Source organism: Micrasema longulum, unplaced genomic scaffold, assembly GCF_059751315.1.
Source record: "Micrasema longulum isolate JH-2025_06_02 unplaced genomic scaffold, ASM5975131v1 h1tg000452l, whole genome shotgun sequence".
In the NCBI taxonomy this organism is placed as follows: Eukaryota; Metazoa; Arthropoda; class Insecta; order Trichoptera; family Brachycentridae; genus Micrasema; species Micrasema longulum.
The window spans coordinates 15,871-42,098 of NW_028277651.1; the positions used below are offsets into that span (position 1 = coordinate 15,871).

A 26,228-nucleotide genomic window follows, 5' to 3' on the forward strand; every position below is an offset into this window, starting at 1 on the left:
TTTCACCAGCCTGGGACTGTGGCCTTAAAGTCTAGCATCTTGTTTTAGTTTGAACATAAAATAAAAATTTGGGCAGCTATAGTGACTGAGTATTTTATATGTCTGTATCAAGTCAGCCCTTTCTCGCCGTTCCGGCAGCGTTGTGAGACCGAGAGTTTCCAGTCTGCACATACAGAAGCTGTTGCAGGCTTAGCGACAGCTTTGTGGCTTGACTTCAAACTCTTTCCAGCAATTTAATAACCTTAACCAAATAAGGATTCCACATCTTTTTTATTTTTTTATTAATCAATATATTTTCATAATACAAATCTTTTGTTATACATCTAGTAAATGTTATAACTATAACTCTCCAAAAAAGAGACTAGCTCTTGTGCTTGGAGAGTGACTTACACTGTTATCGTTAATTATTTATTAGAATTGATATAATTTTGAATATGAGAAAAAAAAACTTGTAGGATATAAAAATAAAAACAGAAAATGATAATACATTAATCCTAATTAAAATAGAATGCAGTTTTTACACGGGTTTAAAAAATTTCCTTAAATTTACTTTGACTTTATTTATTGATATATTCGTTTTTTAGTTCATTAGAGATTATTGTAATTTTTGATACCTTTGAAGACGAAGCTATTTTGAACATGACTTATGTGGAATTTAGGCATTTTAATATTATTTTGGTATCTGAGTGACTTACCATCTCAAATTCTTTTATTTTTTCTTCTTTATAAGTTTGTATAGTGGAATTTATTTTATAAATAGTGTCTACTGTATGAACTTTGAATAATTTATATAGAATTTCCGCATTGAATGTTGAGGGTTTCTTTAAAATTACTCTAATAATAATGAATCTTTGTACTATTTTAAGAGGGTTTAATATATTGGCATATGCACCACCCAATCCAAAAATACCATAGTGTAACATAGATTGTACAATTGAATAATAGGCTTTTTAAATTATTGATTTTAAAATATTAAAATAAAACCCATATTAGAGAGTTGGTCTAATATAGGATTTGTATATTTTTAGTTGCATATTCGTTGTTATATAATATAAGGAGGCTTTTTTAATCAAGTAGATAATTAGCACAAGTTTGTTAGGAAGAACCAGATGCTGGCGATTCCATTATGTAAATCAAAACCGGCATCAAAGCATTATTACTTTATTGCTCAAAAAGCTGTTTAATGCATACTGCAAAGAATTAATACCTACACCTAAAGGCTATAGCTTTTGACAATATGGATTATTTTTATTACTGATGACAGTAATACCTTAGCATTGATGCGTGTGTATAGCTTGTTAGTAGCGTTAGCCATTACAGTGGGATCCACGGGGCCAAGAGCCAGAGTGGCTGCCACAGCGGGGAGGACTACTGTGATCTCCCACAGGACGGCTCCCGGAGTCAGGATGGGTGGCACTCCACACAGCACACAGAGCATCTATAACATAGTATAAATCTGGCTTTAAAAACCCCTGCATAATTTAGATAGTAAATTTACCCCTAACGTTTCTCAACAGTATTTTGCAAAAAATGCTTCAAAAACAAGCCATTAAAACAATTTTTGACGTATTAAAATAATTAGAAATCAGCTAAAAAAACCAGAACCCTCTCAACCAACAGCATTTACAAGTTAAATTGTAAAAATTCCCAAAGATGGACATAGGGCAGACTGCCAGAAAGATTACAATGAGAGAAAGGTGCACCAGTACTGTGTAACACTTCATGCCTTGCTGCCCAAAATCCCCTGACTCTGTCAAACCAAATCATCGAAAGGGTCGAGAGTTTCAAATACCTGGGAGTATATGTTACAGAAAATGGCAGCTTTAAAAAAGAACTGGAAGTGCGACTAGGAATAGCAGGGGCCACACTCAACAGTATGAAGGCTGTCTGGAGATCAAATATTTACTCAGTGAAAACCAAATGCCGCCTATATAACGCCTGCGTAACACCTATTTTCCTCTATGGATGCGAATCGTGGCACCTCACTAAGGCCCAAAACAGCAAAATACTGAGTTTTGAAAATAGGTGTCTCAGTCTTTGACTTTTTTTTTTTTTTTTTTTTTTATGGAAAAGAAATATTTGCGTTCTTATAATTTACCCAAATATTTAATTTTGAGGGCCATTCTCAACGAGTTGTAAATAACTCACTATTAGAAAATGGAATCAAGTTGGGGTAGAGTGGGATTCGAACCACGGACCTTTGGTCTGTGAGTCCGAGACACTAGCCACGGGACCACAACCCGACTTTGTGCGGAATGAAATAATAAGAGAACGAACGGAGCAAACTTCGGTGACAACTGTCATCCAGCAGGGGCGATACGGTTGGCTTGGCCATGTACTGCGTATGCCTCCCGAGAGCCTTAACCACATCTGCCTACTTTACAAGGTATCAGGTTCTCGACGTCCTGGACGTCCACTGCCGACTGTTCGTTGGCAGTTCATATCAGAATTACGAGACGCGAACCTGATTCAGGAGGAAGCACATGAGTTGGCAGCCGACAGAGATGCCTGGAGGATCTTCGTGGACACCATATGCTCCAACTACGAATGATGATGATGAAAGGAGCACCAGAGTGCATGCGAAATCAGCTTTAGCCATCCCGCGATATAAACAGATGGTGGGATGTGATTAAAATCATCTTGATATTTAACAAATAAATGAAAGGAAAGTGGACCTTTACCTATACAATACAGATTAAATATTCAGAAGTTGCATATAACGACGGCTGCGACATGGTACAAAACCTAATGTGGAACTTCAGCCCTACGGGAAATCGGATACAAAAATGTTTTCATGTGGGCCGTAAAAATTAGAGCATTAAATTATAAGCTTAGTTTCTTGAAAATGTATGAAAAAAAAAAAAAAACAAACTAATTTGAACGACGTCACCGGTCCATATGAATCAATCGATGATAAGAGAGCTATGAAAGGTATCCAGTTTACTTATCGTAAACGGACCACTCGGCAGAACTGACAGAGAATAAGCGGAAGAGAAACTCTGACGTCACATGCGGAGTAATTTCAGAAATAGAAAACTTAAAAAATTTAAAGCGCTGATAATACGATATATATATTTTTTAAATATATAAAAAACCACTGAATTTCCTCATCACATAAGGTTAAACAAATTGCTGGCATTGCAGTAGGATTGACTTAGATATTAACCCAGAAAAACTACATTTGCATTGAATCTTCTTTGAGGTCATCGATAAATACATGAACGGTGGAATCGGCTTATTGCAATACCCGAATGTTCTTAATGTTTTCAAAACAAAGAAAAGAATCAGAAATACCTGAAGTATGGTGAGACTACACAGTCCACAGAGCCAGTATTGAGAAGCATTCCAGAGAGACAGCATGAGGTGCCTGGCCAGCGTCACGAGAGAGAATAGAGAAACATCTGCTTCGCGAGTCTCCTGTCATAATTTTTAAAATGTGAATATTTTTTTGTGTTAATATTTTTAACTGACATTGATGTTTTGTTTTTGTTTTGAAAAAAATGATTTTGAATTATACTGATAACAGAAATGTAATACAATGAGTTTACTTCACATTGAAAATATCAGTTAGTTCACTTCACCAGGCTTAAATAAAATTTCTAAACTGGATTTGTGAAATTTGCTGAATGTACAAAATGCAGGCCAGCTATTGACTATTTACTTGGAACAATATGCCATATTTTTTCAGACTGTTTGTAAAAATGTATAAATTTGAAATAACTTTCGGATGCTTATGGACATGATTTTATGAAAATGTGGTGATTAATAAAAATATATTATATTTTTGTTCATTTATATTTTAACAATTAATTTTGACAATATTTTTATATTTGAACACTTTATAACTCAACTTCTTTAAAATATAAAAATACTGGGTGTTTTGGTAGCATTTTGCAAATAAAGAAACATGTATTCCTTAGTTTTTCAACATTTTCATTGTAAAATGAAAAAACGGTAAAAAGTTGGAGTGACAGATATGTCACATTTCTTAAAATGCCTCAAAGTATTCTCAAGTGTCATAGAAGTATGAAATATGTTGAAACAATTGTTTCGCTTATTTTAACCAAGCACAAAATATGCACATACTAAATAGCAGACATAAATATTTTTTTCGATTTTTAAAATATTTCAAGAGTGAATCTTAAATTAACTTTTTAGAAAACCAACATCGTCGTGTGATTATCTGTTTATGAGAAAATGTACTACAATTGCATTGAATGGTGTGTACCTGTGGTAAAATTGATTTTAAATGAACTTCGATGTTTATTTTGAATTTGTAAGCACTGAAACGGTTTGTAACAGAACTGTCACATGATGCAGGATGAAAGAGTAAAATGAAAATCATAAATAAAAATTTAACTCATTGACTACAACATACAAACTAATTACAAATTGTTTTAATTAATTCAAACATATTTTTGCTACAACAAACACAAATATATTAGTATAGGAAAATTAGATATGTATGTATATATCACTGACGTACAATAAATACACACGTTATTTCTCTACTAGCTCCATCTCAGATTCAGCAAATATTGTGACTCAAATCACGATATGCGCGCTAACATAAGTGTGAGAGATAAATATTATACATAGATATTTCTGTGTAACTCTTTACCATAACTGACACTGGCTGTCAATGTTATTATTTATGCATTGTTAAAAATGTGCTTAAAATATAACCTATTATCTACTTATTCTATAAATTTGATTGTTATGAATTAAACGAAACCTGTTCTGTTTTTCATATTTGCAGTGTGACTAAACAATTTTCTCACTATACACCATCGTGCCATCGCATTTTTCTGCATAGTCCCATCATGACAAAAGTGTGTTAGAGAATCAGGACCCACAAATTGAAATGTCGCCTACTACGCGCTTGTAACGTGTCTATTTCATTATACGTTGTTGAGATATAACATACATTTCTGTACCTTAGAGGATAAAACACGGAAGTCCACTTTTTTTAAGTTAAAAATACAGAAATTATCGCAATAAGCTATTTTATACATTAATAAAACAACGAAGTCCACTTTCATCGTAAAAATGTTTTTTAAAGTTGAAATAAAAATCTGAAGTCCAATCAGTAGTCCCAAATACGCTATTTTAATATGTATTTTTATTATTGAAAAAATCATTGTTTGACATTGGGGGTTCTTTATAGGTTAAAATTATCTCACTTGGTTCAAAAGTTACGATGTTTTGGAAATCTCACAATCACAAAATATTGTTTCCTGAACTTTTCCTTCTATGTGACTCCCGTGGTTTAAGGTACAGAATTATTATAATACAAACAAAGTTACATCACATAGACTAAGCTAAGGACTGGCAATTATCATACATTATTCTGACCAATCCTTGCTAAAAAATAGTAAAAATTATAAACTTTCTATGTGCATTTATTATGTAATAATTATCTCAACCATTTTTAAAATGAATATTTCTTTTATTTATGTTATATTTGTAAGTAAATCTACTACATGTACAGTTTAAAAACAAATGTTAGTCAATAATACGTACTACGTATTCTAAAAGAATCTAACCAATAAACCAACTGCAGCTATAGTAAAAAAGTTATACAATATAAATAAAATTTAAGAAAAATTCAATAAAAAAAACCTGTAATTGAAAATATATGAAATATTTTTAGTGAAATCATTTAAAGTAGGTAAAAATATTCATAATCCCTAATGATGACAGTTTTTACATTTTTTCTGGCAATCAATATACATTGATTTTATTTTTATGTAATTCCATTTTCCTCGCTATAGCGTTTCCCCCAGTTTTAGATATTTTGTTGCTCACTTGAAAAACATAAAAAGGGGGTTTTACTTTAGTTTAAATCTTTTACCACAAAGCTAATGCTTTGAAATGCACAAATAATAATATTTGGCTCTATCAATAGCAATATTGATAGACATAATGTTGGTGTCAACCAACCAACAAAGATCTTAATTAAATGTATTTTTAAACTATCTACGTATTTCAATTGATACGATTTATGATTGAGTTTTGTTATATAACAGATTTTTTCTGACAGTAACTAAGAAAAGATAGAATGAATGGCCAAATTAGTAAAATATGTACCTACTAAAAATTGCAGTACAAACATTGAATTGATTATAATAAAATAGCTAATCTGATGAAGTGAAGTATGTACGAGTATATTAATGAAATATTAATACCAATCAAAGAAAATGTGCTTGTGCGTATAAAAACATTCAGTGCTTGTTTATATAAAAAAAAAAAATGTTTACAAGAACATACCTACAATTCTCTTCTTTATTGTGTGTAAAAAAAATCCGCATGCAATAATATAATTTGGTTTTGTAATGCAAATAATATAATATTTGAAAGTATCTCAATTTATGACAGAAAGAATGATTAAATCAGACGAAAATGCAAATCTGAGACGGTTATAATTGATAAGGTTACGAAAGAGTCACTGACACAAAAGAATCCGCATCCTCGGGGGATCACTTGCTGTCCTGATGATGTTAAAGCGCTCGCCCTCTACCTAATGGCCCGATACATTAAGGACCTTGGCTTGGAGGTCTGGTCGTGTCAAAAGCAGACACAAACGAAGGGTAGGATGTATGAATGTGGAAGAAGATAGGAATGTATGTCAGGATAGACATGCGTGGTGGTCCATCCTACCTGCCTATCCCTATGGGGAAATGGCGTGGTAGTAGTGGTACTAGATTTTAACATATGTAATAATCTTAACTAATTTATTTATTATATATACGGCCTAAGCCCGTGGTTTTGACAACAGTTATATGAAGAAACATATGTACAAGAAACTGAAAAAAAATAACATAAAACTATGCAGTAAAGACAAACAAGGGCAAAAAAGTAATGGTATACAATATATTCAAGAACACAATCTACATATAAGACTTTGAGCTGACCCATGCCAATCAGTCTTCATCCCATCTGTCATCTGTTAGTGGCAAAGAGATCAACGAAAAGCCGGAAGATCTATCCCAAAGAATTCCAAGTTGTGTGACGAATCAACTAATCTACATATTCTTGACATTGAGGCATAAAAACAAAAGTTGCTCTTAGAAGATTTGATAAACAGCAGATTTCGACTTCTGGTGACACGGTTGGGAACATGAAAAGAAAATGATCGCAACAGAGATGGGACATCACTTATAGCATTAAGTATTTTAAAAATGCATGTAAGGTCCATCTCCGTTCTACGTTTCTCCAATGAAGACAGATTAAGAGATTGCTCTATTTCAAAACAAAAATAAATAGCCCTTAGCAATCCGAGAAACCATGAAACTTTTTTAGAAAGCTAATGTGTCGAGTATGTAGTTACAGAATCAAATGATATATTTTTTTTGTTGAGAATATTATATTGTGACAAATAATTGGAACAAATTTAAGTTAAACATTAAAATACAAAAGTACTGAAAAATCAATAATGAAGTACTCTTTGACATTCAAGTAAAGTGAATACATAACTACTGCCTCGAGTGTTTTGTGTTTTTTTGTAAAAATTCTGTTTAATTTTTCTTCTTATAAGTAATCACAGATAATGCCAATAAGCTGTTGGACGTTTAGTAACAGGAACTTTGTGAACAGGAAAAAGTTGCAGGCTATGTCCAATGAATACGGTGACTCGGTCAGGTTTATTATGTCAAAAAGTCGCAAAAAAGTAGCAAGTCTAAAGTGAGGACGTCTGTCATTTATGCTCTGGAATAATATTGAAAATTTGCCGATCACACCAAAGATTTTACTAGGTTGTCTGTCAAAAACCAACTACGCATCTAAAATTGACGATTAATTATAAACACGTGCATCAATTTACGAAAAAATAGGCTCATAAATGTAAATTAAAAATTCAAATGTTCTGTGTATTTTTTTATCAGATCTCTTATGTATTTTGGACTAATTTTCTACATACTTATTAATAAATAGCATTATTTGGCTTTATACTGTGCGCTTTTTTGACTAATTTAATTCTAGGTGGAAATTTCAATCTGCACCTTAGAGGATAAAACACGAGAGTCCATTTTTTGCCGTTTTTAAGTTAAAAATGCAGAAATTATCGCAATAAGCTATATAATACGTGAATAAAACACCAAAGGCCACTTCGTCATAAAAATGCATTTTTGAGTTGAAATAAAAATCTGAAGTCCACTTTGTTTTAGTGCAAAAAACATCAGTAGTCCCAGATATGCTATTTTTATATATACTATTATTGTCAAAATAATAATTATTTTACATTGAAAGTTTTATATAAATTGAAATTATCTCATTTGGTTCAGAAGTTATGATGTTTTGGAAATTGCACAATCACAAAATATTGTTAACTGAACACTTCGTTCAATGTGACTCCCTTGGTTTATCCTAAAGGATAAAAAGTACAGAAATTATTTGGCACATTTCCATTTGCTACAAGCACTTTCACTCTGGCGGACATCTTTAGATGATCATAGTAGTTTATTTCACATTAAATTCTATTAAAAATGACAATAACAAATAATGCAACTCTAGTATGATTCTGCAGTGATAAGAAGAAAGAGCATATACATGGGAAGGTATTTTGAAACACATGGAATTCATCCTTTCCCTTTTAAACAATGGCAGTATTTTAAAATAAAACAAAGTTTTGCCCTTTCTTCATATAAAGCAGAATTAGTCAGTGTTATATTATAAAATAGCAAACCTGCATTCATATATTTATTGTGTGGGTGTGATTTATGCACTACAGTTATGTATGTACATATATGCATATACATATTTCTAATTTAATAAAAGTTCGTCAAGATATTTGTATTGATATTACCATAGCGTTATAAATAGTCGCCATATTTGTTGACTAGTACTGGCAATAATACAATACATAATTACATTCTAGAGGAACTGTAGTTGAACGAGGTATAAGTTGGCAACACTTTTGAGATGATGTTAAGGAATATTCCAAATTTGAAAATGAAAATAATCTATGGTTACTATTTACTACAGCCAACATTTTTCAAATTTTACTTGAGATTGAAAAGAAACACTATTTATAACATTTTAATTTAATTTATTTTGGGATTTAAAAAATAATCACAGGGTTATAAAAGTGCCCATTTTATTACACTATTGGCTTTTTGTAAATTAATAGCTATTGAAACAGATTTGTAAAGACATGCAAGTGTGATATTTTATTGGGTACACATATGAATCTAAAAGTAACCATTGTAATTGCGACGGGAAAATACCTTCTGGTTTGGTTCCTCGTCATTTATATGGGCTCCTTTTATCTTGTTAGCAATCTTGGAAGGCAAATATTAAATAAAACCAAATTTCTTAATCAACAGTTTGTACACAATATACACAAGGGATGAAAAAATATTTTACATTTGTACAATTTAAAAAAAGCTTTGATGATAATGAACCTAAAAATTTTAAAAAGAAGTATTTATCAAACACGGGTATTCATTTTTAAACAAATTTAATAATTTAAGTTTGTTGCAACAGAGAGGGAATACATTTTTGAGAAGGGAATATGGGAGTCTAGGCATTTACAGGGCTTATGGCCTGTCATTGGCTGGTTTAAGTAGCCACTTTACACACTGTGTAACATTCACCATTTTGCTTATGTTTGAACATCCACATTTCCTCAACTCTTCCATCTGTTGACTTTTGTGAAGCAAAAGAGCTGAAACCTTTATCATGTGGGTGAGATTCATCCGGCTGAACCAATTCACCTACAAGGCAACGCCTGAAAACAATTTTCCAATTTTTTATACTTCTTCTTTTACCAGGTAGTTAATTCAACAACTGTAAATGCCTAGATTCCATATTCCCTTCTCTAAAATGTTCTCCATCTCTGTTGTGATTTGTTATTAATCACATTTAATTAAATTTTTAATAACAGAATTTTTTTTAAAAATGTTTTGGAATCTAACCCTCCTTTTTTTACTGGCTGTGACTCTTAAATAACACGGCATTTTATAGGAACCTATCTACCTTGTTGTAGGAGGGTTACCTGTATCTGTCTTTTAACTGGCAATTTTTTCTTAGATTGTAGTCAACCAAGCAGAAAATGAATTTATTTTATCTATGAATTTTACCTATCAGTAAATTATTTACACTAGGGAGAATTACAAACGCTATGCTTAACTTTTCTACTATCTTTATCTACCGAAATGTTGATGCATGTTTTCAGGAAGTTATGTCTATCGATAGAAAATAAATAAATAAGTATATTTATTTTTCACAGCGGCAATATTTCTTCCGAAGTATTGTCATTGCACCATAAGTCTGACGCATGAGCAGTAACTACCTCACATCTTGACTGTCAACAAATCAAATTAAAATAGCATAGAATTAGAATATACCAGAAGGCGCGTAGAACCAAGTTTATATACATCGTACTGTGTCCAAAAGTCCCCCCTCTACCCGACATCCCGCCTGCGCGCATGCGTGAAGTGGCCGCGTAATGTTGCCAGACCGTGAACAATATACACAAATATAAGGTAATTTTGTGTTATGTTATGTTATATTTCAACACAAAACATATTTTACTCACCGGACAATAAAAAAAACATATACTTTTATTAGGAAAACGTAAAAAAAATATCATTAAATAATCATTTAGTAATTAATAATGTTTAATATTACACTGGGGCTTATTAATAGAAAGCCGGGTAAAAAATTTGACTACCCTGGCAATACTAACAAAATGTCCACAAACTTTTATTTAACAATCTGACAGATGGTAAAATATTTGAATTCTTAAATAATATTTCTTGTGAATTTACTTCTTACACATGAAATGTGATCCTACCGTATTCCCCTTTAATCCCAACGGTATTTTGATACTTGCAAATGACACAACACGGCATAATTGAATTTAAATTGGCAGTTGCGTACTAAGCAACGTCTACAGGGTACCCAATGGTCAAAACGTAAAACTACTCATCTGTGAGTAGTTTGGTCGGATTCAGTTTGATGCGCGTATGCGGTTTCTGGACTATTCTAATTCTATGTAAAATATACTTATGTTCCTCCTTCGTATTGTAAAAACACTAGTAAAAAAAAATATCCACCTCAAAATGGCTTAAAATACAAACAAATTGCAATAAAAGCAAAAAGTGCTCACATGAATGTGATTTTTCTCATTTCCTGTGCTTAGATAAGTATACCATGAGGTACAGCAGCCCTCAATAGCTACCGATTGTCAGAATCTTCTTCAACTATCAAAATTGAAGATACAGGGTCAATATTGTATCTTCCGATTGTAATTGCTCCCCAGGCAAAGATCGTCTGTTTTTAAATAAGGGTCTATAATAGTTTTAATGGTGCATTAATTTTTTTTTTTTTGTTGGTTTTCCTGGTAGTCTAGAATTGAGTGTTGATTAATTGTAAAGGATATGGAATATGGAAGAAAAACTTACAGAAATGGAGCAGGGAATAGAGTTCAGTGTGCGAGCCAGGTCGATGGGGCCTGGGCCGCGAGGGGGCAGCCTGTAGGGGGGCACCTTTTGGCAGAGGACGGGATACAGGGGCTCCACTGCGATACTGCCAACAATAAAATTATAATAACCAATATTTAAAACACTATTTGACTTTCTGATTGTACATTTGAAACAATTTGATACCTCTGTGACAATGCAGCATGTAAAATTCCATTTCTGATCAGCGTTATTTAATTGATTTTATGCAAAAAAAAAGTAAACTATAGTCTTAATAAACATCAAATATGTAAGATTTTGATGATGTAAAGAGCTCCTACCGCAATCGGAGATGATAAAGGAAAAAAATGTTATGCTTAGATGTGTATTTATTACATGTTGGATAATAAAACACAAAATTTCATTTTGAAGCGAGAGTAATGGCGATAACTGCATTGAACTGGTGTGAACTATTTCATATCTGAACTGAACTACCGACTACTACACATGGTACCTAAAGGTGCAACTGCTTTTATAGTAGCTGTCCATAGTGTTCTCTTTACTTCCGAGTGGGTAATTAAGGTCATCTTCTATTCCCTAAACGTCAGCGATTTGACATCCGTGTTGGGTCAGTATTTTGGATATTGGATTCGGTGACAATTCTACTTCTGTCTCACAAGATCTTCACTTCAGAACTCTAGGAGTCCATTTTGTGGCATCCTGCCTTGTGACATGCGCTGCCCATTGCCACTTTAACTTCACTACAAGATCCATGATATCTACCAATCCGGTTCTGCGGCTAATTTCATAATTTGTTATTATATCACTTAGGCTTATTCTCAAGCATGGACCCTTTCATAATTGCGTGCATTTGAGCTTTTGACCTTGTCACCTAACAACACATTGAAAAAATACAAGCCTTTGCTCTATTCCCGAGAATCATAGAGAACTTACCTGGCGTCAGCTTGCATGAAGATCTCCATATTGTCCTTGTTGGCCGCCGAGCCCATGACACACACCACCTGCCCGTATTCCTGCATGATGCCGAGCATGCGGCGAGCCGTGCTCGCTGTGCAATCGGTGAACAGGGACACCAAGAGGGGAACATTGTCCACTTGCTCCATATGAGGACGTATGTTGTCGATGCCACGAGGAAGCTTCGCCTAAACACATTTATTTTTATTAAGTCAAGAACTTGTCACTCTTGGTGTAGTATTTTATTTAGTGGTCCAATGTATTTTTTATTATGTGTTAATGAGTATCCTTGTTTAGTGAGCACCTCGTTTGATAAGTAATTTGATAACGAGAAATCAAATTATAAAAAATAGCTCCATAAATAAGCGACATTTCGCATAATGAGTGACGCAGAAAGGGGAAGTCCCCTCTTCACGCCACTCGCTTGTGCCCCGGAACTTTACGTTAGCCTGTATTTAGCTCTTGTTTCACTGACGCAATAAGAGAAATGCTGAAAGCAAGGGAAACTGTTGCATTGTACATTGAGAAGCATTACCCTAACAAGGCAGTGGCTATGCGCATTATAAATTTATTCACTGATAATGCTGTGTTGCATTTTCACCAAAACAAATGCTTTTAGGCAGCTTTCTAGAGTATTTTGTATTATGAGTAAGAATCAGGAACAAATTATTCTCGGTTTGCGAGGTTCCACTTTAATTTTAAGAATATAGAATAATTGTCTATTATTTTATGGTTGGTTAAACTGTTGTGAATGCCCTTTTTTCAATGATGGAGGTCAGTGCTAAATAAACTCCCGATATTCTGTGACCTGTGTATCTATTGTGTCTGGTCCCCATAAGTTGATTCTCACCCTCCAGGCTTCTGTTTTTAAAGAGCCGGGCTATTGAGTGGAGAGTGACTGCTTTCAGTATCTATCACTAAATCTCCTCAAAGCACAAGTATCAGGCTATTTAGTAGGGGGCGAGCGCTCCCACATCCTCAGTTTTAAACAGTGATCCCTGGAGATGCGGCTTTTTTGAGATATAAAGCATCACATTCACATAGAATGTGTATATTTCATCATCTCCACTGCAGAACCTACATCTAAAAGCTTCGGAAAGGTTCGTTTTAGCAAGGTGATTATTCAATTTGCAGCGATAACCCTAATAATAGGAGGTACATAGAACTAGATGTATTGGGATGTTTATCGTACAGCACCTAGAAAAACTGCCAATTTAAATAGTCCCAAATAATAAAAATAATGTACTTAGCTTTAAAAATCTATGGATTTTGCTTGTTCGATCACTGTGTAAGGAAATATTTCTAGTTAAAAGATGTATTTCTGGAACATTCTCAATACACGGTTTGAAATAATGGCTTCAAACAGTTTTGTGATACAATGCCTATCAGTGAATTACAGCCTTACCCGGTTGCGCATATCAAAGTTGACTGGTGCCGAGTGGTCCGTGGAGTCGGTGAGACAGGACAGGGAGCGGCAGCCCTCCCCCGCGCCCCCCTCCCAGCCCCCAAGAAGGACGGAGTCCTGAGACACTTGGCCGGAAGGCTGTTAGGAAATATTTATAAAAATCCAAATTATTCATAGGCAGAAATAAAGGTATTTTTAGAGAAGGGTATACAGGTCTTCAATTTTATTTACAAAGTAAAATGAAATTTTCTGTATGAAAAATAGAATACGTATACAATTTTTGTTAGTATTGCTAGGGTAGTTGAATTTTTAACCCGGCTTTCTTTTAACAAGTCTTATTAAATGGTATTAATTTACTGAATTATTAAATGTTTTTTTTATGTTTGCCTAATAAAAGTACGTGTTTTTTTTTTATAGTCCAGTCAATAAAATATTTTTTGTGGTAAAACACAAAATTACCTTATTTGTTTATTTATTCATATTTTTTCTTTTACAAAGTATAATAAATAATAAAAATAATGTGACCTCACTGGGATTATGCTGAGGACACTTAAGAATATACTTTTTTAAAAATATTTTTACATTTGAGAATAAACAAAAAAGACAACTTAATAAACAGAGATAATTAACAAAATGTTCAGACAGTTTTAAACACTACATATTTATGTTTATAATTAATTTATGTACATCTATATTATTTATATTACAAAACGCACAATGAAAATAATAAAAACCTAACATAAGCTATACACTTGTGGAGCAGTTGATTCAATATTGGTTTGGGTGAATGAGACAATCTATTTTACTTCTACCTAGCTCCACTATCCATTTTTTTAGAGCCTTTTTGAACATTTTCTTGTTACTAATTGTTTTAATAGATAGTGGAAGTAGGTTATAGATTTTTATTGAATAATACTCAAAATCCCTTTGTCCGAAAGTGGTATTAGTTTGCATTAGTTTAAGTTGTCTTTGTGTTGAGGATCTAGTGATTGTATTATTTGTATGTGATGTATTGTAGGGGTTATGTCTTTTATTTGAGTAGGAGTAGTTTTTGAATCTGTGAGTGAGTATAGTTTTAGCGTATAATTACTTTGGTGTCATAAGTTGTGATTTGTGGAATATTTCTTCAGTATTTGTGTTTTGATAATATATTGTTCACGGTCTGACAACATTACGCGGCCACTTCACGCATGCGCGCAGGCCGGATGTTGGGTAGAGGGGGGACTTTTGGACACGGTACGATGTGTACAAACTTGGTTCTACGCGCCTTCCGGTATATTCTAATTCTATGCCACTGAACTTCCTCACTCGATAGGAAAACATTGACTATACCACGTTAGCTTGCTGAGTTTGTGACACGATGGAATCATCTCTCGTGTCGTAGCGCACGTGGCTCGTCTCACTGTCGAACTTCACTGTGGAGTGGTCGAGGTTGATGGCTCCGGGAGCAGAACTACTCAAGGCCTTTGAAGACTCCAGATTACTAAAATTATCAGGCATAATTAATCAATCAAACATTTATGTTTTACTGTAACATTCACCATTTTGCCTATGTTTGAACATCCATATTTCTTCAATTCTTCCATTTGTTGATTTTAGTGAAGTCAAAGAGCTGAAACCTTTATTGTCGTGAAGAGATTCATCTGACTGAATTATTTCACATACTAGGTATCGCCTCTAAAAAATCTCTGTATCCAGGCAGATGAAGAATACACTTCTGTACTCTCCAACGAGTGTGAAATAGAACCAGAACCCTGGAGGAGTGTTTTCGACTCGATGGCTGCTCTCGGGCGAAAGTCCCGAATAAAGAAATCAAGTGGAGATAAGTCCGCCTCGTTGTGTAGTGGTTGACGCATTCGTCTACTATTCTTGAGGTTCTGGATTCAATTCCTGACAGAAATTTTAAAGGTTTTTTGGACTGAAATATTTCATCGTTCCTGGACTGGTTTTACCTTCATGCATGATGATCGAACTGCGCTGCATATGGTTTGCCAATATAGTGCCATATGTACCACTGGGTGCAGAAAGGGGGATAATGATGATTAATTAATCAAAATAAATAAAAAATGTGACACTATCTAAATGTGCAACTTAAATGGTAGTTTCTCTAAGAAATAAATCTATGTTCACTATGAATGAAAACCGCCATCTCAGAGGTCATTCATTGAAACTAAACACTGCCTCCATCTCATCCAACCCCGGGAAGAACTTCCTGACAAACCGAGTTGTGGAGAAATGGAATGGCCTTCCCGAGAAAGTGATTGGTGCTAGTTCAGTGAATGTTAACTAGATGCACACAGCAATGTATAATGTTTAATAAGCATGTACACTTGATATACACGCATCAGCTTAACAGCTGCTAGTGTATTATTAATAATAATAATATCTCAATACGCTGTTTTAAATAATGGCATCAGGTACATAAGGACGTTGTACCTAATTAAAATTAATTTTAAGTCTAACCATTTCGGACCTGAATTAATTCTTAAATTTTTCGTATGTGTAATGCTTTTTATCTTTTATAATTTAGAAATTATTTAACATTCATTTTTTATTAACAATGGGTCTCAAACTGATAATCAACTGACAAAATTAATTTAAAATGTGTTATTATCCTAGGAGTAATAATATGCCACTGGCTAATAGAGTTACCCATACGGACAAAAACCATTTTATGATTATCAGTTTACAGCAATACAACGGGCCGTAGGTATTCAGGTCGAGAATTGCTATCGCAAACCAAAAATGTCTGTTAATTGTTCGTTGTTAAATTAAAAACTAAATTTAAAAAATTGAAACGCTTTTGTTCTATGCAATAGAGCTTCTTTCTATGCAATAGGGCTTTTATGCAATAGTTCTATGCAATAGGGCTTCTCTAGCAAATTATTACTCAGGTTATTATTATTCTACAGTAAATGTTTATTCAATCGAATTAATTTAATTTTACTGAAATATGTTTAAAACTTGCCTTACGTATAATTTACTGGAATTTGCTCCAAAACAAACAAACCGGGCAGAAGTCAGCTGTCAAAGTTATAAATGAACTTTTCTATGCAATGCTGATTACCGACATATACAAAAAAAATAGAGACATGGTAACTAAAAAACAAACATGCCACATTTTAATTTTGGTAGGTACGAGAGTAAACAATCTTTAAATTTGTGTGTTTGAAAGACGAATGAACGGGCTGAAAAGGTTTAATCGATTAGATAGCAATTTAAAATTAAATACAAAGTGGGTGATTTCACAATGAACACGTTAACAGAAGTAAAGCACAAATAAATGTAGGGTAAGGTTAGGTTAGGGAGTTAGTGGGGGCCCACCTGTGTAGAAAAGACTCCCCACAGCTGTCTCCCCGGTCACAGGTCTTGCCCCCGCAAGTCCCCTTCCAGGCCTTCTCCGAGCACGAAGGGGTCGGCAGGTTCTGCGATGTGGCGGGGGACGCGGGCCTGAGCGGTTAGGTTAGGTTAGTAAGAAGCCACACATCTAAACCCATCATTATTATTTATTAGCACATTGATGGCACCTACATAAACTATGGTATTCATTATTAAATGCAATTTGATTAAAGTAAATTAATTTTCAAAAGTCGAAGATATTTTTAATTAAAATAATGTTAAAGGTTAAATTACAGTGGTAAATTACCGCACACAATACTCAGTGCGACTTATCGGTATATCGGTACAAAATCGACGTTTCGCTCTCCCGTTTTCCGCAACCCAAAACTGAGAGAATTATATTTTACTCTCAATGCCATCTAAAAGTATATCTGCAAGTAAAGGGCTTGTCAGACTTCCCATTGCGAGTCCTGAAGTATGGTTAGAGTTAAAATAAACTATTTATATTATAAATCCTGTATTTACTCTATTTACTCTACTACAAATTAAAAATAATCAAAATTGTAGCAACGGTAATTATTTGTCTTTAATCAGCTCTCCTGAAAGTCATATTTTCAATACACAATAGTTCGTGCAGCTGCCATCATAAGTATTAATGTCAACACTTGAAAGGTTGCGTTTTCTTCTAAAAATCAAATTAAAGTTGATCAGAAATGATTTAATATCAAGATATTATTGTGAGTTTTTACAAAGTTTAAGGTTGGAACACATTATTGACAAAATATATTCATGGGTTTAGATGAGATATTTTTTTTTATTGAATACAAAAGATTTCTACAAAAAGTAAATAAAACAAACAAAAATAATTATAAAAACGAATACAGAGGCAGTGAAAGCATTTTTTTAATAATAACATATATTTAATATACATAGTTTTAAACAAAAAGAAAGCAGCCTACTAAATAAGAAAAATATGATAATCATAATGATGGTTGTAGTGCAATATGTCGCAACTCAGATTCACCTCAGCGGTCTGATTCTAAGTCCGTGCTATTGCAAGTTAACGTTAAAATTAACACGGCCGTGCTTCGTATTCTGGGCTTGTATTCCAAACGCTCTCGTGGCCGTATTATCTCGTGTATTTACAGACAAAATACGCGAGAAAAACGGTTTTCTCGTGCCACGAGAGTGGTTCAGAATAGCACCCCTGTTAACACGAGCTCGTGTTAAATTATCGCAAACTTAGAATCAGATTGCAGGAGAGGGTAAAAATGTTTTCTCTCTTATCTTACTAAGTGAATGACCCTGATTTAATTATTGTTATTATTGGTTGGCATTGTTTTAGTAATTAATGAAAAAAATATATATTTACCATTACCGATATTGAGACGTATTGTTTTTAAGTGAAATTTTAATTTTTTGAACCACTGATCTTATAACCAATGGCTTTTAGTTTAGAGAATTTTTGTGGGGGTTGAACAATTTGCCAGTACATGAACTACTACTACTACTGCCATCACGCCATTTCCCCGTAGAGGTAGGCAGAGAGAATGGACCGCCACACACGTCTATCCTCGCATTTATTCCTAGCTTCTTCCACATCCATACATCTTGTCATACATGCCCTCTGGTTCTGTCTGCTTTTGACATGACCAGACATAAGATTTTGGTTTATCTGATCATGCCACGTCTTCCTTGGTCGTCCTCGTCTCACGTTGCCGTTCATATATACTTGTTTTACAATTCTTTCGTCGTCCATTCGTTCTACTTGACCAAACCATCTCAGAGACCCTTTCTTAGTCTTATCAATTATACTTGACTCAGATTTACATTCATGCCTGATTTCATCATTCGTAACCCTGTCATAGATTGATTTCCCACACATTTAATACATTTATAAACACTTCTGCATGCTTAAGTCATTTTTTTTTTTGGGTTGTGACATATTGCACTATAACTGTTGGTAAGTTTTTTAAATATCCTCTTTTATATTAAAAAAATATTATTTCAATCTATACAGGATATTCATTAAACCCTGTCACATCCGAAACCACGATGATCAGTATGAGCAAGAAGACATATTGGCAAATTAAAATAAATTTTTAGAATGAATAACATTTAAAAAAAGAAAATATAAAAAAAAGCAAATGGTTGCTCACTTCTGCAAAGGGTGAAAGGTGGAGGGAGGGAGGGGGAGTCTGATACGTAGACAACCGCGCGGCCGCGCTCTCCTCGCCTCCCCCCCGCAGAAGTAAGCAACCATTTGTTTATTTAAATATTTTATTTTTAAAAAAATTCTTTGTTTTAATTTTTTTTTTAAATATGCTAATATGTCTTTTTGCCCATTTATTTATTTATTTATTTTACATAAACGGCAGAAATTGCCTTTAACATATATTGAACATAAATATGAAAAAAAATAAAAAAAATACATATATAGAAACATACAAAAAATTATAAAAATTGCATAACTATAACAATAGTAACAAGCAGGTAAATACATAAAAGCAACAAAAATAATAACGAAATAAATACATAAATATGAAAAAACAAAAAAGGAAAAAACATTTTTAAATAAAAAGAAAAGTTTAAGATAATATTGCGAGAGAAAAAAAGAAATCAGACTCGTTTTATAACTATCAAGTCCAGAACCAAATATATCAGCCTTGTCCTCATACTGATTGCCATATCTATGGAGCCTAGGGATAGGCGAGTGCATGTGATAGTTGGTTCTAGAACTTGCAGAACAAAAAGGAGATCTGTGGCGGGTATGTCGACCAGGTACACGGGAAACACACCAACTCCAGCAAATCTGGACAGTCAATTAATGAATTGATCACCTTAAAAAGTAATATTAGGTCAGTTAGGATTCTTCTATCAGAAAGTCTTAAAAGATTTGCTGAAGACAACAATTGATTATAATTAAATAAAGCAGCAGAATATGAAGTTTAAAATTAATATATTTTAGAAATTTCTTCTGGACGCGCTCGAGTGATCAGAATGTACACGATAATGGGGCGACCAGACTGGAGAAATATATTCTAAACGACTTCTAACCAGGGAGCAATAAAGTGACTTGATTGGTGCGATACTTTCAAATTTATTAGTAACCCTACAAATAAATCCAACATACTTAGCGCCTCATTTGAATCTTGTCAATATGTTTGATAAATGTAAGTTTATCATCAAAAATTACGCCAAGATCCCTAATGAAATCAACTCTTTCAATTGTTGCGTGGTTCAACAAATAGTTAAAAATTAAAGGTTTCTTACTTTTTGAAAAGGAAATAACCTGGCATTTATCTATATTGAGAAAAAGATTATTTTTATTGCACCACTCGTGAATTCTGTTGAGATTCATCTGCAGGGTATTGCAATCATCAGTATTATTTACAATTCTATAAAGTTTAAGGTCGTCAGCAAAAAGCAAATATTTTACATCGCTAAAAATTTCAACAATATCATTTATATAATTAAAAATAAAATAGGTCCCAAGTGTGATCCTTGGGGTACGCCGCTTGTTGCTAAAAAACTATAGGAGATATGAGAATTTTATTTTAACTGCTATTTTTCTATTATATAAGTAACTAATGAACCATTTTAAGAGTTCATCACGTATTCCCAGTCGACCAAGTTTCTGCAACAAGTTAGAGTGGCAAACTTTGTCAAGGCTTTACTGAAGTCGGTGTATATAGCGTCGACCTGGTGCTTCTTATGAAGTGCACTAGCAATAAAATTCTCGTACAAAATGAGATTGGTGACTGTTGAACGACCAGTAATAAACCCATGTTGCTCAGGAGCAATTATTTGTTTTAAAGGTATAATTAAGTTATCAAGTACAAGTTTTTCAAACAACTTAGGGAGGGTAGACTGAATACAAATAGGTCTGTAGTTGGATATTTCATCTTTGCTACCCTTTTTAAATATGGGTGTAATGTGGCTATATTTCCATATATCAGGAAATACGCCAGTAGTTAAAGACTTATTGAATAAAATTTTAATAGGATGTGCTAATATATGAATACAATTTATAATGTAGACTGGAGGAATACCATCAGGGCCAGCAGACTTACGTTTATCCAACGATTTTACAAACTTGATAATTTTTTTATCAGAAATAGTAAAGTTAGGCAGGTCATAAGCTCAGTTAATTTATTTTCCATTGTGTTATTTAAAGTTACGGCATCATCATAAACATTGGAGAAAAAGTCAGCGAACATATTAACGGTATCTTGCATATTACTAGACCTATTATTTCCATATCTCATAGATTTAGGAATACCAGTATCGCTATTGTCTAGGATTTTAGCATATCTCCAGAAATACTTAGGATCAGTCAGAATATTATCTTCGATCTTTTTTATATATGCATTGTGACATATTAATGATGTTTTTTTACAATACTTCCTAATCTATGAATTCAATATAATCAGTTATTGATCTGGTTTTTTTATATTGCTTATGCATAATTTTTTTGGAGATTATTAAATCAATCAAATCCTTAGAAAACCAACTTGGATATTTGTTTTCCCTTTGAACTGAAATTGGTACAAATTGCTCTATAGAAGAGTTTAAAATATTATAAAAAGCTAAGAGATTGTCATTTAGATCATAGTCTTGAAGAAAACTCCAATCAGCTAATTCCAAATAATTACAAATTAGTGAAAAGTCGACTCTTGAAAAATTTCTGTACGTAGTCACTTGTTTTAGTTTAGAAATTAATAAATTGGAAATCGTAATATCTAATGGTGGATGATGGGCATCAATAGGTAAATACTGATCATCGTGATTTCGGATGTGGCAGGGTTTCAAGAACAGCCTATATATGTAAATAAATAAATGTATGTTTCTACACGAAAACTTAAAAAAGTAGTAACAATCATTTTGAAAAAAAAACCTTTCTTGATGTACGGCTGAGAGACATGGTGCCTATCCAAAAGAGACAGAAAGAAGGATCCTATAGAAAGATTCTGAAAAGTTCCTGGCGGGACCACATCACGAATGTGAAGATTCTCGGTAGAATTGAAAGAGGAGGGCACCGGCTTAAGACCATTTCCGAAAGACGCGGTAGATGGATTGTCACATAGTGCGTCACGATGGTCTCCTACACAAGGTAATTGGGGGAATATTTGAGGGGACAAACTACAGGGGGCGCCCTCGCCGCGAATACCTCAAAGATTTATGCGAGGATATGAGCTGCAGGTTATATGAAGAGCTAAAGAGGGCCACCCAGGACAGACCAGAGTGGCAGAGGAGATGCAGAGCTTTCCTGCAAACCAATCCATTTTAGAGGATGAAAACCAGAGAGAGAAAGTATACTAAAATTGATGGTGAATGTGGTCAAAAATAATGACAGACCGGTGGACACCCAGAATAATAAAGTGGAGACCATGGGCAAACAAAAGAGGAGTTGGAAGGTCACCCAGAAAATGGGCAGATAATATTGCCTCTAAATATAAATTATATGTCTTCCTGCAAAAAGAACCACTCGCTTAGTTTAGAAGATCGTTGTCTACTATTAGACATGAGGGTGGTTCATGACATACTTAGTGGATGCCTCGATAGCCCTGCTCAAACAGTCGACAGTGATATAATAACATAAATAAAAAATACAGTTTAAAGACAGACCAGCAAAGTTTCTAAATAAAAATCATACATATTATTAAATTGTGTCGGAGTTATCATTAAATGTCCCTGGCTACCGCACCCGTCATACGTCAAGCTCTCTATTTCATGTGACAGCAGTTCGTACGAACTAGGCCCAGAACTCTCGACTTATACATTTAGCTCTTGAGTATAATTTGAACTTTCCCCTTATTGATCCGTTTGATTGTAACAAATTAACATTCAAAATGCGTGTTTTAAAACACACATTTTTGTCTTATACTTAGTAGTTTCTGTAATAAAATCTTATTTTACATCTAATTCTTCATATTGTATATTGACACTCGTGCAATAATATTTACACACATGTCCACCCTCACTGCATTATAACACCCACCCTCTCACACACTTACACTCGCACAAACACACTGACATGTAATGTAGGAGTATTTCATGTATTTCTGTGGATATCTGTCATTGGTTTTATTCTCTGTATATTTTATGTTATATTTTTTTTACATGTATTACTGTTGATATCCCCAATAAATAAAATAAAACTAAAAATAGATACCCAGTAGAATATGGATGAAAAAAGGGGGGATAGAAAAGAGTGGAAATGTTTGGAAGAGGCCTTTATCTAGCAGTGGAGAAAACGAGGCTGAATAAGAAGTTGTACACTGAAAAAAAGACAACTAGACACGTAGACAATTTCGGGAAAGGGTAGGCGCTTTTATATACTACTGTGAAACTTAATATTAAATTTAAAAACAAGTTTGTCCAAACCGATTGTCGTCTCCCGAGAGTGAGATGTGACAGTTCCAGCCACTCTCAAGTCCCATCTTCTCGCTGAAGACTCGAGACCTCAGCTCGTTTTCCTTGCTGAAGTGGACGAAGCGTATGCAGGCCTGATCCAGTCTCTCTATCAACTCCACCATATCGGACTGAGCCTGGTACTGCATAGTCACCATTCCTATAAACACCTGCAAATATTAAAATATCTTAACAATATTTTGAGTATGTCCGAATTATTGTAGATAAATACCGCATTTCAGACTCGAGGGAGAAATCAGATAATCTCAAATTGAGTTTTTCCGAGTTATTGTGCTGTGTGTCGTTAACATAATCTGTCAACATTTCGGATTGCATCGAGTCCGTCATTAAGGTTCACATGATGCAATTTTACATCAGTCTTGATACATTATTTCAACCATGAACGGATGTTCTTAAATTACAAACTATTCTTCTTCTTTTCCACATCCGCTCCTAAGTGGAGCATGTGGACATCACCAGTTGCCTCCAGGAGACCCTATCGCCAGCCAGCATTTTCGCCTCTTCCTACATCAATCCAGCGCCCCTTAATTCTGCCGAATCAAGTCTAAATATCGTCATCGACGGCCTTTCAGGACGGCATGAGCCCGCAGGTTTAAAGAAGAGGCAACTCGGGTTTAGGTTCTCCTGAGGCATGCGCAGCACGTGTCCAAGCCAGGTCCACCGCCGCATCCTTAAGACGCTCGTTATAGGAGGCTGCTGCGTCCGTCCTCGGACTTCAATGTTAGTTATAAAATCGATCCACCTTATACCTAATATTCTTCTCAAGCAATTACTCTCAAAACTCAGAAGTTTGGTGTTTTGAGCTTTGAAAAGGTGCCAAGATACGCACCTATATGGGAGTACTGGCATTATACAAGAGTTGAATAATTGGCATTTTGTTTTGACCGAGTATAGACTAGAGTTCCAGACAACAACGCATCATGTTAAAAGTTGCTCCAGCAATTCCTAGGCGGGTTGCAAGCTCTTTATGCATGCTTCCATCCTCAGTTATGTGAACTCCCAAGTATTTAAAGCTGTCAACTTTCTCAATTCTCTGTCCATTATTATAGGGAGGTTGATCAGGGTCAGGACAGGATTTGTTGCACATAATCTGAGTCTTTTTTGTATTAATATTAAGACCCAGGCGAGTTGGGTTTTCCTGCAGTGTGACAGCAATTTCCTGAAAATCACCAACAGACTTTTCAAAAAGGACTGCATCATCTGCATACTCCAAGTCGCACCTTTTAGGGGGGAGTTCACTTCATTATAGACTATAGATAATAATAATGTTAATCATATTTGGCTGATTTACATACCGCCATTTTTGTGAAAAATCACCTCAAGGACGTTTTACTATTTATTCTATATTTAAACTTACATTCTAACTAAGCTAACGATAGAAATTAAACTTTCTGATTTTAAATTTGAGGGTATGATAAACGAAAGTGAGATTTCAGTTGAGATCTGAATTGACTGGGATTCGATGATTCGCAAGCGTAAAGGCAATTGGTTCCAGGCAGAGGAGCCGAATACGGTAAAAGCACAATCTCCGAACCCATTTCTCCGCCAGAGTTTAACAATGTGATGTACGAAGCATTGTGATCAGGAACATTGGCAAATAATGCTTATGAAACAACTCAATATGCATCTGAACGGCTGCAAAAATCCAAGACATTTAATCAGGTAATTTCAATATATCCAATTTGCATCGTTTTTATTTAAAATAAAAAAATGGCAAATTCAGGCTTTAAGATTTCCTTTGCATATAATGAAGACTAACAGCTAATGGACTTTGCTATATTGGAATTAAGAAGGGATTTACTAACTGTTTCTATTTGTTAGACAATTTAGTACCTGACTACATTGGAGATCAAAATATCCTTCGACGTCTGTGACATCTTCTTCTTTAAAGTCATTAAAAAGGAGGGAATCTGCAAATCAGAAAAAAACTTTATTTAGAAACTAATCAAACCAAGCTGGTCTCAACGTGTAGTCCAATTTACAAAATAAATCTAGTTCAAAAATGGACTAGATTTATTTTGGAATAGTTTAAGTGAGCCAACGACTTTCATTAAAATAGATCTAAACATATTCATTAGAAGATTTTAACTCTTTAAATGCCAAGTAGAAATAATATAATACTATGCCAAGCAGTTTCTGTGTTAACACCAATAGTTGTAAGCCATGGAATTACGTCGGAACACACATTGCATTTGGCAATTTGAGCCTTGAGGGCCTCACATCTTTAAGTGTAAGTAGTTAGTTGGATTGACCATTGAAAGAGGAGCAGCATGGATAAAGAGGTTTATTGTGAAATATTTACCAGTGGAATGATAATGGCTGGTCAGCGGCGGGTGGGGCTCATTCCATACAGAGGTGGAGGGGTAGAGAGAACGACAGTCCGCGGGTAGCTCCAGGTACAAAGACGACAGACGGGGACATACTCCTCGAGTCAGGGGCCTGCAAATTCATAGTCAAATAGTATGTCTTTTTATATTTATCGCAAAGGCCGTTCCTTAGTATGTGCGTAAATGCAGAGCACTGCCAGGTAAAATTGAAAGGAACAAAGAAAGGCCGTAGCCAGACTTTGTATTCGGGGCAGGCTAAAAAAATGTCAGGGCGCGCTGAATTTTTTTACAATTTATAGACACGTAAAGAAAAAATCATTATCATCATCTGTCCGCACCTAATGG

General features: G+C 34.2%; 1 protein-coding gene across 3 annotated transcripts in view; it reads right to left on the reverse strand.

Annotated features, from left to right (window-relative positions):
• l(2)k05819 (transmembrane protein 94-like protein l(2)k05819) overlaps nucleotides 1-26,228 on the reverse strand; it is a 49,085-nt gene that overhangs the window by 4,090 nt on the left and 18,767 nt on the right. Inside the window, exons 13-22 of one of the 3 annotated variants that reach the window (XM_088226614.1) lie at nucleotides 25,859-25,995; nucleotides 25,390-25,466; nucleotides 23,509-23,705; nucleotides 17,107-17,232; nucleotides 15,115-15,265; nucleotides 13,783-13,920; nucleotides 12,357-12,565; nucleotides 11,406-11,529; nucleotides 3,295-3,417; nucleotides 1,271-1,438 (exon numbers count right to left, since the gene is read on the reverse strand). In XM_088226614.1, the coding sequence (XP_088082740.1) occupies nucleotides 1,271-1,438; nucleotides 3,295-3,417; nucleotides 11,406-11,529; nucleotides 12,357-12,565; nucleotides 13,783-13,920; nucleotides 15,115-15,265; nucleotides 17,107-17,232; nucleotides 23,509-23,705; nucleotides 25,390-25,466; nucleotides 25,859-25,995 (1,450 nt within the window). Of the gene's footprint in view, nucleotides 1-1,270; nucleotides 1,439-3,294; nucleotides 3,418-11,405; nucleotides 11,530-12,356; nucleotides 12,566-13,782; nucleotides 13,921-15,114; nucleotides 15,266-17,106; nucleotides 17,233-23,508; nucleotides 23,724-25,389; nucleotides 25,467-25,858; nucleotides 25,996-26,228 lie in introns of those variants that run through there. The other 2 variants (XM_088226615.1, XR_015822341.1) reach the window with 2 other exon arrangements.